The following is an 18,024-nucleotide window of genomic DNA, read 5'->3' as shown; positions in this document are numbered from 1 at the left end:
GGAGATTGTGAGAGACACGAAAAGTGTGAGTGTGCACATGAATGTGCTTGTGTGTGTGTGCGTGCACTTTGAGTATGTGAGTGTGTGTGTGCTTTACTGTGTGTATGTTTGATACAGTGTTACGGTAGGCCCAAACTCCATCTAATCTTAATTAGACCAGCACTATCAGCGGGGGTGCTCTCTTTCTAGAATATTCTTCTCCTGCACAACGGGAGATACAGGCACCGGGAGCATCTTAAAGAGAAAAGTACTCAATCGTTTGTTATAACTTTGTGTTCAACTTGTGAGCGTTGATAGTTATTGCTTCCTTTGTTGTAGTTGCTGTTACTGTATCTAAATCAATTATTATTTTGTATGTATTATCAAGAAGCTAATTTAATACAAGGGCCATGTTTTACAACTGCATTGAACTGGAGTAACTACCAGGAATAACCTGTATAATTTCCATAAATGTACAGTTTATTCTTTTTAGCCCAGGACTAGCCTTAACCTTGGTCTGTATTTGAACTGTAACAGCTATGAACCATCTGCCATGTCTCCAGGTGTGGTTCTACAACCAAGCGTGGCACGGGATCGTTTCGTTCCTCAACGTGGCCAACAACGCCATCCTGAGGGGCAACCTGCCTACGGGCCGTGACCCCAGGGAGTACGGCATCTCCTCCTCCAGCCACCCTCTCAACCTCACCAAGGTGCAGCTCTCCTACCAGGCACTGTGAGTAGGAATGTGTCAGCTCCGGGGGAAAGCTTCCGTTACGTAAAGATCTAAGATCAGCTTCCCCTCCCCCAATCCTAACCTTAACTTTTAGTTGGTGAAATAAAAAAATGACCAAGATCAGTGTCTAGGGGAAACTCACCTGTATACAGTGCCTTGCGAAAGTATTCGGCCCCCTTGAACTTTGCGACCTTTTGCCACATTTCAGGCTTCAAACATAAAGATATAAAACTGTATTTTTTTGTGAAGAATCAACAACAAGTGGGACACAATCATGAAGTGGAACGTCATTTATTGGATATTTCAAACTTTTTTAACAAATCAAAAACGGAAAAATTGGGCGTGCAAAATTATTCAGCCCCCTTTCTTCGACGATAAACACAAATCCGACCATCACCCCTGGTGAGACAAAACCGCGACTCGTCAGTGACAAGTACTTTTTGCTAGTCCTGTCTGGTCCAGCAACGGTGGGTTTTTGCCCATAGGCAACATTGTTACCGGTGAGGACCTGCCTTACAACAGGCCTACAAGCCCTCAGTCCAGCCTTTTGCAAGGAGGAATGGGAAAAAATGTCAGTCTCTCGATGTGCAAAACTGATAGAGACATACCCCAAGCGACTTACAGCTGTAATCGCAGCAAAAGGTGGCGCTACAAAGTATTAACTTAAGGGGGCTGAATAATTTTGCACGCCCAATTTTTCCGTTTTTGATATGTTAAAAAAGTTTGAAATATCCAATAAATGTAGTTCCACTTCATGATTGTGTCCCACTTGTTGTTGATTCTTCACAAACAAATACAGTTTTATATCTTTATGTTTGAAGCCTGAAATGTGGCAAAAGGTCGCAAAGTTCAAGGGGGCCGAATACTTTCGCAAGGCACTGTATATTATATTAGATGAGGGAGGGAGGGAGGGAGATGGAGGAAGAGATTAATTCATGTGAGTAGCCCATGGGAAACACACACTTTCAGATACTGTCGCTTTATAACCCAAGAGATCAGCCAGGAGCCCTGAAGCAGCTACCCCATGAGATGTCTTTGATTAATGAGGGCGTTATTGAAGTACAAAACCACCAGACTTCACTGTCTAATGCAGTCAATCATCTATCTAATCTCCATAATCGAGGAAAAGCCTTGCATAATATAAGCTAAAATAACATAATACAATGTAACATTACATAATATAACATGACTTGCAGTATTATAGCAGAATATAATTACATAACATATCCTAGCATAAAATAAACAGTAGCATAACATAGCATCATATCATACAGTGACATATCACATCATAACATAACCTAAAGCCCTACTGCACATCTAACTTAGATTTGTGTGTATTGGTTATATGTTGTGAAATTGTTAGATATTACTTGTTAGATATAACTGCACTGTCGGAGCTAGAAATACAAGCATTTCGCTACACCCGCAATAACATCTGCTAAACACATGTATGCGACCATTACAATTTGATTTGATTTGAACTATGTAGATGTCAATTTAGGCCTATGCTCAGTTTTCACACTTTGTTTGCTGAAATGTCAGTTTCGACTTTGACACCTGATGCGATCCTCATGCCACAGATACCATTTAGTTCCTTGTTCCGTTCTTGTGTTACCTCTATCTAAGTAAGGTATTGATGTAGTAGCGACAGTGTTGAGTTAGAGAGAAAAGACATAGAAATGGTGCTAGAAGATAATTGCAATGCCTTACCTTCCATACAATAGATTCAACTGTCTAATTCAAGACTCTCTTTCTCTCCGTCTGTTTCTCTCTCTCTCTCTCTCTCTCTCTCTCTCTCTCTCTCTCTGCCTTTCTCTTTGTATCTGTCTTTTCTCTCACTCTCTCTGTTTCTTCCTATGTTGGTCTCATTTCTCTCTTTCTCTCTCGCCCTCTCTCTCGCTCTCTCTCCATGTGGTCCCTGCGGGGGAATTTATTACCCATGATCTAAAGATGAACTTTGGATCATGGATTACCAGAGTTAAAAAGTAAGGGAAGCATAGAAGTAAAAACCGCGTGGGTGTTCGTGTCCTATGCGATCGTGCATTGTGTCCCTGCGTCATTACCCTAATTCAAGAGTTGTTCTCCACTAAGTGTGCTTTTAAACGGAGCAGACAGGAACATGTGATGTGGTGGTGGTAGAACATGTATGGGGTAGCTGCTTCCGTCTAGGCATTTTGTCTAGCCTCACTGCAATGCTCTCCTAGCATAAGCAAAATAATCATCATGGTGGGTCTCTGTGACCTGGAGCTTGCTAGGTCTTCAGTATATCAGAGACCTGTTCAGTCACCAAATCTCCCATGTCCATTAATAAAACAGCTTGACATTAAAGGACTCATGTGCCGTGTTCAGTGCAGGTATTTGGTTTTCCTGCGAGTTGAAAAGAAGAATCCTTTGTATACGTCTCAATTTCTGCATTATGGCTACACACACTGGCTGGAAAATGATTTACTCAAACAATTTAAAGGTTGACTATTATTTGACTACTTCATTATGGTTTTCTAACCCCCCTCCACACCTCCATGTTTGAAGCCGCACCTCACTCTAGACCTTAGGCAAAAACACCTGGAACGACCAGGAACATTAAATGCTCTCCCCTACTATACTGTTTATTACTTTATTAGCAGGGTGCATGTCTCCTCACAGTGATTAGCCGCTAGTCCTTGTTCAGGGTTACCTCATTAGCCAATCACTTGCCTCAAACATTCCTCGGCCCCGGCGAGCGAGGTCTAGGTAAACCTGTTGAAAACTGCTGAAAGTGGGGCGGCACCCACTGCGTAAATGATTTCATGTTTACGCATCCTAATTGTGTCCAGCCCGCACTGATGAATGTTGAGGTGGCGCGGCGCGACTTATTTAATATGTTAATTACCTGGCAGGTAGTCTGGCGAGAGATTGTGTGGTAGGGCGGAAGGGAGGAGGTGTGTGTGTGTGTGTTGTTGATCAAATGATTTACACTGTAGTGTTTTTTTGCAAGGGAAACAAATATAGGCTTTAGGCCTACGTGTTTCTAGGACTGTAGAATTATACAAAACATGCCATTGACTCTCTAAACAAATAACTATTGTTTTTTTTACTGATATCTTCCCATTATTTATTCTTGCAATTAATAATTTACATTAGTTTATGCACTATTTATAAAGCATTTCTTTATCAAGCATGTTTGAACACCTTGCAGGTTGATATGCATCTGATGCATATGCAAAAGGGAACACCCCGCTGCATTCTCTAGTGGGTACTGATATGCTGAACAGCTAGCAATTCAAACTTATCTAGATTAGAATCCATCCTCTTGTGCAATAAACAATAGCCTACACTATTGTCCCCAGATGGTGCTAGTTGGTCGGAACTTGGTCCCCAGATGGGTCTTCCTGTTGACACCAAATAAGGAGTTTCCTCTTGGGTCCCCACATTGTTCACCTTCCCAGTCCCCACAATGTCATCTACCCTAATTTCAATGGATCAATTACATTTGAAGGGGTGTATTCATTATAGATTTTTTTTCTTCAAATTTTAATGTTTTCGTGGTCACCCCAGAATGTGGTGTGAGAACAGGTGTCCACAGTAGGTGATATAAACGTGTGTGTGTGTGTTATTAACTATTCTTGTGGGGACTTGGAAACAAACAGAAATTTGACCAACTGGGGAAATTTTGTTGGTCCCTACAAAGTCAGATGCTATTTCTAGGGGATTTAGTGTTAGGGTTAGAATTATGTTAAGGGTTAGGAGCAAGGGTTAGTTTTAGGGTTAGGTTTAAGTAGTCTTTAGCTGGGTGAATCATATTCCAACCGCATGGAGGATCAAGAATTTCCAAGATGTGGCCTCCCGAGTGGCGCAAAGGTCTAGCACTGCATCGCAGTGCTTGAGGCGTCACTACAGACCCGGGTTTGATCCCAGGTTGTGTCGCAGCCGGCCGTGACCGGGAGACCCATGAGGCGGCACACAATTGGCCCAGCATTGTCCGATTTAGGGAAGGGTTTGGCCGGCCGGGATGTCATTGTCCCATCACGCTCTAGTGACTCCCTGTGGCGGGCCAGGCACATGTACGCTGGCACTGTCTCCAGTTCTACAGTGTTTCCTCCGACACATTGGTGTGGCTGACTTCCGGTTTAAGCAAGCAGTGTGTCATGAAGCAATGCGGCTTGGCAGGGACGTGTTTCGGAGGACACATGGCTCTCGACATTCGCCTCTCCCGAGTCCATACAGAGTTGCAGGGATGGGACCAGACTGTAACTACCAATTGGATATCACAAGGTATGGGGAGTGAGCATTGCTTTTCTGAAAAGTTTTTAGTAGTTTTGCCTGATTGCGTTTCAAACAGAAATTTCAGTCCAATTGAGTAATCCTACTGGTAATGTAACGGCTTTCTTCCTGGGAAGGAGAGGCGGACCAAAACGCAGCGTGGTTATAGTTCATGGTTCTTTAATAAGAGACACTTAACATGAACTAACTACCAAACAATAAACGTGAAAACCGAAACAGTCCTAACTGGTGCAGAAAACACAAAGACAGGAAACAACCACCCACAAAACCCAACACAAAACAGGCTACCTAAACATGGTTCCCAATCAGAGACAATGACTAACACCTGCCTCTGATTGAGAACCATATCAGGCCAAACATAGAAATAGACAAACTAGACACACAACATAGAATGCCCACCCAGCTCACGTCCTGACCAACACTAAAACAAGGAAAACACACAAGAACTATGGTCAGAACGTGACAGGTAACAAGCACATAGCTAATACATCAGACATCATACAATACTTATAATTTACAGAAGATCATACATACCATTTCCCCAACTGGACATATTTTTATTATAAATTAAACCATGCAAGTCTTGTCTATTAATACTTAGACATTATAGGACATTTTAGTAATACAGTGGAAGTTGGAAGTTTACATACACTTAGGTTGGAGTCATTAAAACTCATTTTTCAACCACTCCACAAATTTCTTGTTAACAAACTATAGTTTTGGCAAGTCGGTTAGGACATCTACTTTGTCCATGACACAAGTAATTGTTTACAGACAGACTATTTCACTTATAATTCACTATATCACAATTCCAGTGGGTCAGAAGTGAACATACACTAAGTTGACTGCCTTTAAACAGCTTGGAAAATTCCAGAAAATTATGTCATGGCTTTAGAAGCTTCTGATAGGCTAATTGACATAATTTGAGTCAATTGGAGGTGTACCTGTGGATGTATTTCAAGGCCTACCTTCAAACTCAGTGGCTCTTTGCTTGACGTCATGGGAAAATCTAAAGAAATCAGCCAAGACCTCTGAAAATAAATTGTAGACCTCCATAAGTCTGGTTCATCCTTGGGAGCAATTTCCAAGCGCCTGAAGGTACCACGTTCATCTGTACAAACAATAGTACGCAAGTATAAACACCATGGGACCACGCAGCCGTCATATCACTCAGGAAGGAGACGCGTTCTGTCTCCTAGAGATGAACGTACTTTGGTGCAAATCAATCACAGAACAACAGCAAAGGACCTTGTGGAGATGCTGAAGGAAAAGAGTCCTATATCAACCTAACCTGAAAGGCTGCTCAGCATGGAAGATGCCACTGCTCCAAAACCGCCATAAAAAAGCCAGATACAGTTTGCAACTGCACATGGGGACAAAGATTGTACATTTTGGAGAAATGTCCTCTGGTCTGATGAAACAAAAATAGAACTGTTTGGCCATAACGACCATTGTTATGTTTGGAGAAAAAAAGAGGGAGGCTTGCCAGCCGAAGAACACCATCCCAACCGTGAAACACGGGGGTGGTAGCATCATGTTGTGGGGGTGCTTTGCTGCAGGAGGGACTGGTGCACTTCACAAAATAGATGGCATCATGAGGATGAAAAACCTCTTACCCACTGGGAAAGTGATGAAAGAAATAAAAGCTGAAATAAATCATTCTCTCTACTATTATTCTGACATTTCACATTCTTAAAATAAAGTGGTGATCCTAACTGACCTAAAGACAGGGACTTTTTATTAGGATTAAATGTCATGAATTGTGAAAAACTGAATTTAAATGTATTTGGCTAAGGTGTATGTAAACTTCTGACTTCAACTGTAAGTACTCTTATCCAGAGCAATTAAAGTATAGGTCAAATATTTCAGTAGCTTTCAATCCATGTCAAAGGCAAGACTAATCCCACTGGGCACAGGTGTAAATTCAACGTCTTTCCCACGTTGGTTCAATGTCATTCCATTGAAATTATATGGAAACAACGTTGATTCAAACAGTGTGTGCCCAGTGGGATGACACGACTGGTGCAGAAAGTATGAGATTTCACTCAGAATGCAACTCAACACCTGGAGAAGTTGTGAGGCTTACTTCCACCCTTGACCAATCCTCCATCTGTAGCCCCTCAGTGCTATGCAGACATAGGCCTCAGATCCATGGACAAAGTCTGTGTCCCAAATGGCACCCTATTCCCTATATATTGCACTACGTTTGACATGGGCCCATAGGGCCAGTCAAAAGTAGTTCACTAAATAGAGAATAGCGTGCGATTTGGAATGTATCCAATGTTCTTAATAACATTGCTCTAGAACTGGATTTTTTTTGTTCCACTTTCCAGCTGTGACCCTATCTGGCTCCACCCATGTTAGGACTAATTGTCAGCGGTAAAGGTCTGGGTGGCCTCTGGTTCTGGTTTGTTAGTAAAGGAAGTATATGGGTTTCAAGTGTGTCCTCGGTTTTTCTCTGATGTTGGCTTATCGAGTCATTCATCTATCATGGACATCACAAGAGGCTGCTGGGCAGAGAACGGGCTCATGATAATATCTGAAATGTAGTAAATGTAACGGTATCAAACACATGGAAACCATGTTTTCTGATGTTTGATAACATTCCATTTATTCCATTCCAGCCATTACTATGAGACTGTACTCCCCAATTACGGTGCCACCGGCCGGCCGCCTGTGATGGGAATGGAGAAAATAAAGTGAAATCCAATTTTGTATGTGGTGACTGCATCATGGGAACACATGGAAAAGAATGACTTATAAAGGATTTTAGGATAAAAACAAGCTGCTCACACACCAGGTGCATCAGTACACTGAATCTTTTTTGGTAGTTTTCGACTGCTCTGTTAGGTTACTGTAGTGTACATGACTGAAGATGTAAAAGGGTAATGAATACATTTAATTGACGGATCGATAGTAGAAAAATCAATCACTCTCAAAGGGGAGGTTCAGTATTTTATAACTTTGTGTTAAATTGTTAAATGGGTCCTCACACTGAAAGTAGTCTTTGGGCCAGGAGAAACTGTAATTCAAACAGCCTCTTGAAAACTTTACTTTCCATTAGCTACCAGTAGCTAATAATTTATGGAAAGGGAGGGAGCATAAAAATCTACTGAAATTAGCTTTTTTTTTTGGTTTGACCTTACTTATAGGTGATTTGTCAATTTTTTTGGCCATGATCACTTAAATAAATGTTTTGCTAGCGTTTGCTAAAGTTAGCCGATGTTTAAAGAAAAAACATAATCTGTGATTTGGTTATCATCTAACATTGAGTTGTAAAATACTAACCTTTCCCTTTAAAGCAAACGACCCTTCTCCAGTCAGTTATCAACCAAACCTATTGATCATGCTAGAATCAAACCTGTACTCAACTTTCTGCTTTCTTTCTCCTTCTTCAGTGCTGCCACCTCCACCGATTTGGTGGTGTCCATCTGTGTCATCTTCGCCATGTCCTTTATCCCAGCGAGCTTTGTCCTCTTCCTCATCCAGGAGCGTGTCAACAAAGCCAAGCACTTGCAGTTTGTCAGCGGCGTCAACCCGGCCGTCTATTGGGTCGCCAACTTCGCCTGGGACATAGTAGGTTATTTTCATGAAATAAAATAATTACAAAATTCAACTGTATTTCCAATGATAATCGGAAATGTGTATTTCTGCTGTTTTATGTAATTCCCAGCCCCCGGACACCACTCATACACAAACGAAAGGCTGGAAGCAGCACAGAGTCAGCCTCTGAGCAGTGCCCCTGGAACACATTTGGTATTAAGTACCTTGCTGTAGGGCATAATGGCAGTAGGTGGCACCTGAGATTGTGATGTCAGCAACCCCCTGGTTTCCTGCCATTTTGCACCTAATGAATGATCAATACTTAATGAGACTGTGAGGAAGGGATGGACAAGCACAAACCCCAAATAAAAGTATTGAAACCCCAACCAAATTCTTTCTGGAAGTTGTAATTGGTAGAGTGGTGATTTCACTTGAATTCAGAGGGATAGACGTAAGGTCACAAGTGAGGCGTGTGTCAAATTATACACCAAACTTTCTGTCAGTGCCACATGATGCATTTTAAATAGCCATTTAAGGTGTCCATATTAAGACATCCTCAGTAAGTAGGTTTGGATAAGGATACATAATCCTAGTGTACCTAGGAATAGATCATCCAATGGCTGACTCAAACAAATACTCATCAGCAGCAATAATGGTAAATATACTTTTGATCGCAATGGCTGTTAAAAAGCCCAGGCCTGAGTAACTGTTATTGACTAGCGCTTAATTATTGACACTGGCAAACAGTGATGCAAAGTGGTACAACGTTGATACTTTCCCTCAGGCTTAATAGCGGTAAACAGTCTATCAGGTAACTTAGAGGAAAAAAATAAGGTGGGAGGCAATAGCTCAGCACTGCTAGCCGTGCGAACAAATTATCTGTTGACGAAAGTGGAGGAGAAATGTTATTATGCAGGCAGCCAAAAGGTTTTGGCTAGGAGCAGTTAGCATTGCCATTTCCATTGACCATTTTCCCAACAATTGTAATATTATATGGCGCCAAAAAATCTTTAAAGGTATGGTATTGCAGAGTTTTGCTATTAAGGATTTATTTTAATCGGGCTCATGGATTTCAATGTTTTATATGACTGTGTAAAGTGCCTCCTAAGTAGTGTTGAAGCCTTAGGGCACAGAGTGGGAAATGTGGAGTAGAAGTTTAAAAATCACATAGGTTTCTGTTATTTTTGTCTTCACACAGATTCATCATGCCAATTGCAGTATTTAGCCATTCTTCATCCAATATCATGATTGTAAGCCTTCAGATGGAATATTTAGATTATTTTATACTACGCTTTGGTAAATTGTGAGAGTTTTCTTTCGATTTTTCCAGTCAGGCCAGCCACAGACTCATGTCCTCCTATGAAGGGGAATAGATTGCTCTCGTGTTAATTAGCAAATGAAAGAGGGGAAGCTTGGAAAGCTAATTAAAACCTAATCTATAGATTTCAAAATCGTGTGGAATTCTCATTTTCTTGAGTTCAACATCTTCATCATTATCATCATCTTCTTTCTTTCAGAGAGAGGGACCTTAGCCTGATATGTCTGGGCGTCATTATAAATATGTAGTAATGACATTATACGCTTAGATGTTACCTTCCCAGAACTCCCCACGAAGTGATAAAATGCTTAATACGGGGTTATGTGTGCTTTTTTCTTTTACAGTGTAACTACATAGTCTAAGAAGTGGTTATGTTCTTTATTACAGTGTTATTACAGTGTAATTATATGGTCTAATAAGTGGTTATGTTTTTTATTAGTGTTATTACCCTGTAATTATATGGTCTAACAAGTGGTTATGTTCTTTATTACAGTGTAATTATATGGTCTAACAAGTAGTTATGTTCTTTATTACAGTGTAATTATATGGTCTAACAAGTAGTTATGTTCTTTATTACAGTGTAATTATATGGTCTAACAAGTAGTTATGTTCTTTATTACAGTGTAATTATATGGTCTAACAAGTAGTTATGTTCTTTATTACAGTGTAATTATATGGTCTAACAAGTAGTTATGTTCTTCATTACAGTGTAATTATATGGTCTAACAAGTAGTTATGTTCTTTATTACAGTGTAACTACATAGTCCCGTGTCTAATAGTCATCATCATCTTCCTGTGCTTCCAACAAAAAGCCTATGTGTCCCCTCCTAACCTACCAGCTTTGATTTGGCTACTTGTAATGTATGGGTAAGTAGCACCAGAATGATATCCATATTTTTATGTGCTGACTTACCCAGTTCAAAGACGTTTTTAGAAAAAAAAGAAAATTGTGATTGGACTATGCATGTAATGTTTATATGGAGCAATGTAGATTCATGTTCAAATCCACCCTCTGAATGGCACACATACACAATCCATGTCTCGATTGTCTCAAGGATTAGAAATCCTTCTTTATCCTGTCTCCTCCCCTTCCTCTACACTGAAGAGAATTTAACAAGTGACATCAATAAGGGATCATAGACTGTCCAGGTGAATCCAGGTGAAAGCTATGTCATAAAAAGAGCAGGTGTGCTTAATGTTTTGTATACTCAGTGTAGTGTGTAGTCAGCAAACATCTCATGCAACCTACAAATAATATTTGAGCCCTGTTCAATTTCAATTCACCCATTTTCCACATAGTATGCCACAGTCAATGCATTTTAATGGTGAAGTGAAGCCTCTTCCCGGAGTTTGTTCTGAAACCTTCATGTCTGTATACCCCTCTTCATATATCTCCCCCTATCTCCTTTCCTATTGTACTATTTAAATAGTAAAATATGAAAAATTAAGCTTCTGTTAATGTAAACGTCTGTATTTTCAGGTGGTCTATCACACCCATGATGTACCCAGCCTCGTTTATCTTCAGTGTCCCCAGCACGGCCTACGTGGTGCTGACCTGCGTCAACCTCTTCATCGGCATCAATGGCAGCTTGGCCACATTTGTCATGGAGCTGTTCGATGATGATGTAGGTGGTGCGGGTTGCTGCTTTCCTAAATCGTCAAATGTACCGTGTCCATATTAGGAGCTTCAGTGTTACAAGGTGTCGGTGTCCTTTTGACTGTGAGGCTGTCCTAATTTTATTTTATTTAACTAGGCAAGTCAGTCAATAACAAATTATTATTTACAATGACGGCCTACACCAGCCAAACCCAGACAACGCTGGGCCACATATGCGCCGCCCTATTGGACTCCCAATTACGGCCGGTTGTGATACAGCCTGGTTTCGAACTAGGGTTCGAGCGCCAGCCAGGAGCCCAGGGAGCCTAATATGCACACCGTACATACTGGGCGAAAAGTACACATGTTTTATCAAAGAAATGACTGCTCAATCGACTAATATATCAGGAAGATTACATTTTTTGACTGGCTAACTGATCCCTGTCCTCGATATACTGCAGTGTATTCTTGGATAGGCTTTCAGCGCATGCAAGGAAGGAGCTTTTCCTCCAGGAATGACTTTTTAACTTTTTACCCACTCAATGAGTTTCAAAGGTGGTATTTTTCAATGATCTTTTATGTTTAATTGTGAAGTTAGGATTGTGTCTTCAGCGAATGTGCTTCATGCATCTTTCAATGAGCGTCAATGTATACCAAAAGCTTCCCTTTCTCCCGGGAGAATCAAAATACAAAGACGGAGAAAAAATCATTAAAGAAAGCAAGCAAGAGAAAAAGACAGAACTTGAGAGAGTGTTAAAAGGATAGATGGAAACACTGAGGGAAGTAGAGAGAGAGAGATGCCACTTCTCAGTCTGTGGAAGTCAACGTTTTTGACATGTTTACTTGTGTTTAGACTGAATTACAATCATTTCTTCTAAGGAGGCAATTTACTTAGTTTAGCTGTTCTTTATAAGCTGGAACTCAAATTTACCTAAATGTGTTAACACACACAATCATACAAGTATAGTTTCTAAGTTGTCCTCACCTTTTTATATAATGAATGAACCACATTATATATAAAAGTAAAAATAAGAAACAGTTTGAATTAATGTGGGCTGCTACATAATGGGTAAAAGTGAGTAAAGAACAGTTAAGTCTTGACTAACATTGGTATTCAATGTCTTATTTTTTTGTTAACATCATACTTTGCTGCCTTTATATGCTAAATTAAGATGCAATTTGTGACTTTGAACCTGGCAATTGATTTAATTATAATACCTTCCACTTTAAATCACAATTGTAGATTTTCATGCGAGTGTCTTTTTCATGTTCAGGTAAATGAAATGTGCTAATTATTTTCCTTTGCCACAGTCTGTGTGTGTGTGTGTGTGTGTGTGTGTGTGTGTGTGTGTGTGTGTGTGTGTGTGTGTGTGTGTGAGAGAGTTTGTGTGTGCACGCATGTGGGCAATGCGTGAGTGAGTGTGAGAGAGAGTGCATGCGTGCTTGTCCGTGTGTGTGTGTGCATGAGAGAGTGTACATGCATGCTTGCGTGTGTGTGCGCATGAGAGAGTGTACATGCGTGCTTGTCCGTGTGTGTGTGCATGAGAGAGTGTACATGCGTGCTTGTGCGTGTGTGTGCGACTTCACTCTGACAAATTGCAATATCAGGTTCCCCCATCTGAGTTTCTGCTTCAAACGTCAGCTAACTCTAATCTCCACTCCAAACGGAGCACATTTTAGCATCACTATCCATGTTTCCATACACAGTTTTTATGCAGGTAAAGTCATACGGTATATAAACATTTTTTTATGACAGCTCTGATGGAAACAGGAAGTTTCTGAGATTTTATAAATACCAACAGATAATGGTGGGATCTTTTTGTGTCTGTAAAATTAATTATGTGAGAAATGGTGGTGGAAATGCCTTTATGCGCAAATATTGACATAATAACCATCATATCGAAGTAATATATCTTGACGATATGGTGTGTGCTCCTCCCACTACGACAAGGGAAAGCATGCAGTTTATTAGGCTACAGATAACCTGATGAACTTCACAGTGTGGTGAAAGTGCACAGTGATCATGATGCTCCTTTCCAATAAATATTGAGGGTCTGATTCTGATGACATGATCGAAAAGTTTACTTATTTATTTTTTATGGATGCTTTACTGCCGATTGACCCAAAATATTCTCGCTCTAATCCATAATAATCACATCAGTGGAGGCTGCTCAGGGGAGGATGACTCATAATAATGACTGGAACAGAGCGAATAGAATGGCATCAAACACACGGAAAACAAAAATATAAACGCAACATGTTTTTTATTTATTTGATTTATTTCACCTTTATTTAACCAGGTAGGCTAGTTGAGAACAAGTTCTCATTTACAACTGCGACTTGGCCAAGATAAAGCAAAGCAGTTCAACACATACAACAACACAGAGTTACACATGGAATAAACAAACTTACAGTAAATAATACAGTAGAAAAAGTCTATATACAGTGTGTGCAAATGAGGTAAGATAAGGGAGGTAAGGCAATAAATAGGCACTGGGAGGTGAAGTAATTATAATATACCAATTAAACACTGGAGTGATAGATGTGCAGAAGATGAAAGTGCAAGTACAGTCGTGGCCAAAAGTTTTGAGAATGATAAATATACATTTTCACAAAGTCTGCTGCCTGAGTTTGTATGATGGCAATTTGCTTATACTCCAGAATGTTATGAAGAGTGATCCGATGAATTGCAATTAATTGCAAAGTCCCTATTTGCCATGCAAATTAACTGAATCACACAAAAAAACATGTCCACTGCATTTCAGCCCTGCCACAAAAGGACCAGCTGACATCATGTCAGTGATTCTCTTGTTAACACAGTGAACACAGTGTGAGTGTTGACGAAGACAGGCTGGAGATCCCTCTGTCATGCTGATTGAGTTTGAATAACAGACTGGAAGCTTCAAAAGGAGGGAGGTGCTTGGAATCATTGTTCTTCCTCTGTCAACCATGGTTACCTGCAAGGAAACATGTGCCGTCATCATTGCTTTGCACAAAAAGCGCTTCACAGGCAAGGATATTGTTGCCAGTAAGATTGTACCTAAATCAACCATTAATCGGATCATCAAGAACTTCAAGGAGAGCAGTTCAAATGTTGTGAAGAAGGCTTCAGGGCGCCCAAGAAAGTCTAGCAAGTGCCAGGACCATCTCCTAAAGTTGATTCCGCTGCGGGTTCGGGGCACCACCAGTACAGAACTTGCTCAGGAATGGCAGCAGGCAGGTGTGAGTGCATCTGCACACACAGTGAGGCAAATACTTTTGGAGGATGGCCTGGAGTCAAGAAGGGCAGCAAAGAAGCGACTTCTCTCCAGGAAAAACATCAGGGACAGACTGATATTCTGCAAAAGGTACAGGGATTGGACTGCTGAGGACTGGGGTAAAGTCCTTTTCTCTGATGAATCCCCTTTCCGATTGTTTGGGGCATCCGGAAAAAAGCTTGTCCGGAAAAGACAAGGTGAGCGCTACCATCAGTCCTGTGTCATGCCAACAGTAAAGAATCCTGAGACCATTCATGTGTGGGGTCGCTTCTCAGCCAAGGAAGTGGGCTCACTCACAATTTTGCCTAAGAACACAGCCATGAATAAAGAATGATACCAACACATCCTCCGAGTTCAACTTCTCCCAACCATCCAGGAACAATTTGGTGACGAATAATGCCTTTTCCAGCAAGATGGAGCACCTTGCCATAAGGCAAAAGTGATAACTAAGTAGCTCGGGGAACAAAACATCAATATTTTGGGTCCATGGCCAGGAAACTCCCCAGACCTTAATCCAATTGAGAACTTGTGGTCAATCCTCAAGAGGCGGGTGGACAAACAAACCCCCACAAATTCTGACAAACTCCAAGCATTGATTATGCAAGAATGGGCTGCCATCAGTCAGGATGTGGCCCAGAAGTTAATTGACAGCATGCCAGGGCGGATTGCAGAGGTCTTGAAAAAGAAGGGTCAACATTGCAAATACTTTGTGGAAATTAATATTCTCAAATCTTTTGGCCTTGACTCTAGAGATACTGGGGTGCAAAAGAGCAAGATAAATAAATAAATAAATACAGTATGGGGATGAGGTAGTTGGATGGGCTATTTACAGATTGGCTAACATGTTGGTCCCATGTTTCATGAGCTGGAATAAATGATCCCAAAAAAGTTCCATACACACAAAAAGCTTATTTCTCTAAAATGTTGTGTGCAAATGTGTTTATGTCCCTGTTAGTGAGCATTTCTTCTTTGCCAAGAAAATCCATCTACCTGACAGGTGTGGGATATCAAGAAGCTGATTAAACAGCATGATCATTACACAGATACACTTTGTGCTGGGGACAATAAAAGGCCACTCCAAAATGTGCAGTTTTGTCACACATCACAATGCCACAGATGTTTCAAGTTTTGAGGGGGTGTGCAATTGGCATTCTAACTGCAGGAATGTCCACCAGAGCTTTTGCCAGAGAATTGAATCTTCATTTCTCTCTTTTAGAGAATTTGGCAGTACATCCGACCGGCCTCACAACCGCAGACCATTTGTATGGCATCGTGTGGATGAGCGATTTGCTGATGTCAAAGTGAACAGAGTGCCCCATGGTGGTGGTGGGGTTATGGTGTGGGCAGGCATAAGCTACGGACAACGAACACAATTGCAATTTTTTATCGATGGCATTTTGAATGCACAGAGATGCCGTGACGAGATCCTTTGTTGTCCATTCACCCGCCGCCATCTCCTCAGGATTTAGCATGATAATGCACGGACCCCTTTCTCAGGGATCTGTAAACAATTCCTGGAATCTGAAAATTCTATGGCCTGCATACTCACCAGACATGTCAGCCATTGAGCATGTTTGGGATGCTCTGGATCGACGTCTATGCAGCATATTCCAGTTCCTGCTTATACCCAGCAACTTCGCACAGCTATTGAAGAGTGGGACACCATTCCAGAGACTACAATCGACAGCCTGATCAGCTCTATGCCAAGGAGATGTGTCGCGCTGCATGAGGCAAATGGTGGTCACACCAGATATTGACTGGTTTTCTGATCCATGCCCCTACTTTTTTTATACACTGCTCAAAAAAATAAAGGGAACACTTAAACAACACAATGTAACTCCAAGTCAATCACACTTCTGTGAAATCAAACTGTCCACTTAGGAAGCAACACTGATTGACAATAAATTTCACATGCTGTTGTGCAAATGGAATAGACAACAGGTGGAAATGATAGGCAATTAGCAAGACACCCCCAATAAAGGAGTGGTTCTGCAGGTGGTAACCACAGACCACTTCTCAGTTCCTATGCTTCCTGGCTGATGTTTTGGTCACTTTTGAATGCTGGCGGTGCTTTCACTCTAGTGGTAGCATGAGACGGAGTCTAAAACCCACACAAGTGGCTCAGGTAGTGCAGCTCATCCAGGATAGAACATCAATGCGAGCTGTGGCAAGAAGGCTTGCTGTGTCTGTCAGCGTAGTGTCCAGAGCATGGAGGCGCTACCAAGAGACAGGCCAGTACATCAGGAGACGTGGAGGAGGCTGTCGGAGGGCAACAACCCAGCAGCAGGACCGCTACCTCCACCTTTGTGCAAGGAGGAGCACTGCCAGAGCCCTGCAAAATGACCTCCAGCAGGCCACAAATGTGCATTGGTCTGCTCAAACGGTCAGAAACAGACTCCACGAGGGTGGTATGAGGGCCCGACGTCCACAGATGGGGGTTGTGCTTACAGCCCAACACCGTGAAGGACGTTTGGCATTTGCCAGAGAACACCAAGATTGGCAAATTCGCCACTGGCGCCCTGTGCTCTTCACAGATGAAACCAGGTTCACACTGAGCACATGTGACAGACGTGACAGAGTCTGGAGACGCCGTGGAGAACGTTCTGCTGCCTGCAACATCCTCCAGCATGACCGGTTTGGCGGTGGGTCAGTCATAGTGTGGGGTGGCATTTCTTTGGGCGGCCGCACAGCCCTCCATGTGCTCGCCAGAGGTAGCCTGACTGCCATTAGGTACCAAGATGAGATCCTCAGACCCCTTGTGAGACCATATGCTGGTGCGGTTGGCCCTGGGTTCCTCCTAATGCAAGACAATGCTAGACCTCATGTGGCTGGAGTGTCAGCAGTTCCTGCAAGAGGAAGGCATTGATGCTATGGACTGGCCCGCCCGTTCCCCAGACCTGAATCCAATTGAGCACATCTGGGACATCATGTCTCGCTCCATCCACCAACGCCACGTTGCACCACAGACTGTCCAGGAGTTGGCGGATGCTTTAGTCCAGGTCTGGGAGGAGATCCCTCAGGAGACCATCCGCCACCTCATCAGGAGCATGCCCAGGCGTTGTAGGGAGGTCATAAAGGCACGTTTAGGCCACACACACTACTGAGCCTCATTTTGACTTGTTTTAAGGACATTACATCAAAGTTGGATCAGCCTGTAGTGTGGTTTTCCACTTTAACTTTGAGTGTGACTCCAAATCCAAACCTCCATGGGTTGATAAATTTGATTTCCATTGATAATTTTTGTGTGATTTTGTTGTCAGCACATTCAACTATGTAGAGAAAAAACGATTTAATAAGAATATTTCATTCATTCAGATCTAGGATGTCTTATTTTAGT

The 18,024-nt window shown here is 41.8% G+C and overlaps 1 protein-coding gene across 1 annotated transcript in view; it reads left to right on the top strand.

Moving 5' to 3' along the window:
- The window catches only part of LOC110500599 (phospholipid-transporting ATPase ABCA1), a 279,746-nt gene that overhangs the window by 201,052 nt on the left and 60,670 nt on the right, over positions 1–18,024 (top strand). Inside the window, exons 35-38 of the mRNA XM_090214665.1 lie at positions 543–712; positions 8,371–8,548; positions 10,585–10,700; positions 11,314–11,458. Of these exons, the coding sequence (XP_090070791.1) occupies positions 543–712; positions 8,371–8,548; positions 10,585–10,700; positions 11,314–11,458 (609 nt within the window). The remainder of the gene's footprint in view (positions 1–542; positions 713–8,370; positions 8,549–10,584; positions 10,701–11,313; positions 11,459–18,024) is intronic.

Source organism: Oncorhynchus mykiss, chromosome 21 (assembly GCF_057628025.1).
Source record: "Oncorhynchus mykiss isolate SJ-2025 chromosome 21, ASM5762802v1, whole genome shotgun sequence".
Taxonomy (NCBI): Eukaryota; Metazoa; Chordata; class Actinopteri; order Salmoniformes; family Salmonidae; genus Oncorhynchus; species Oncorhynchus mykiss.
Note: the sequence above shows the minus strand (reverse complement) of the source record. Positions and strands in the feature narration are given on the sequence as shown.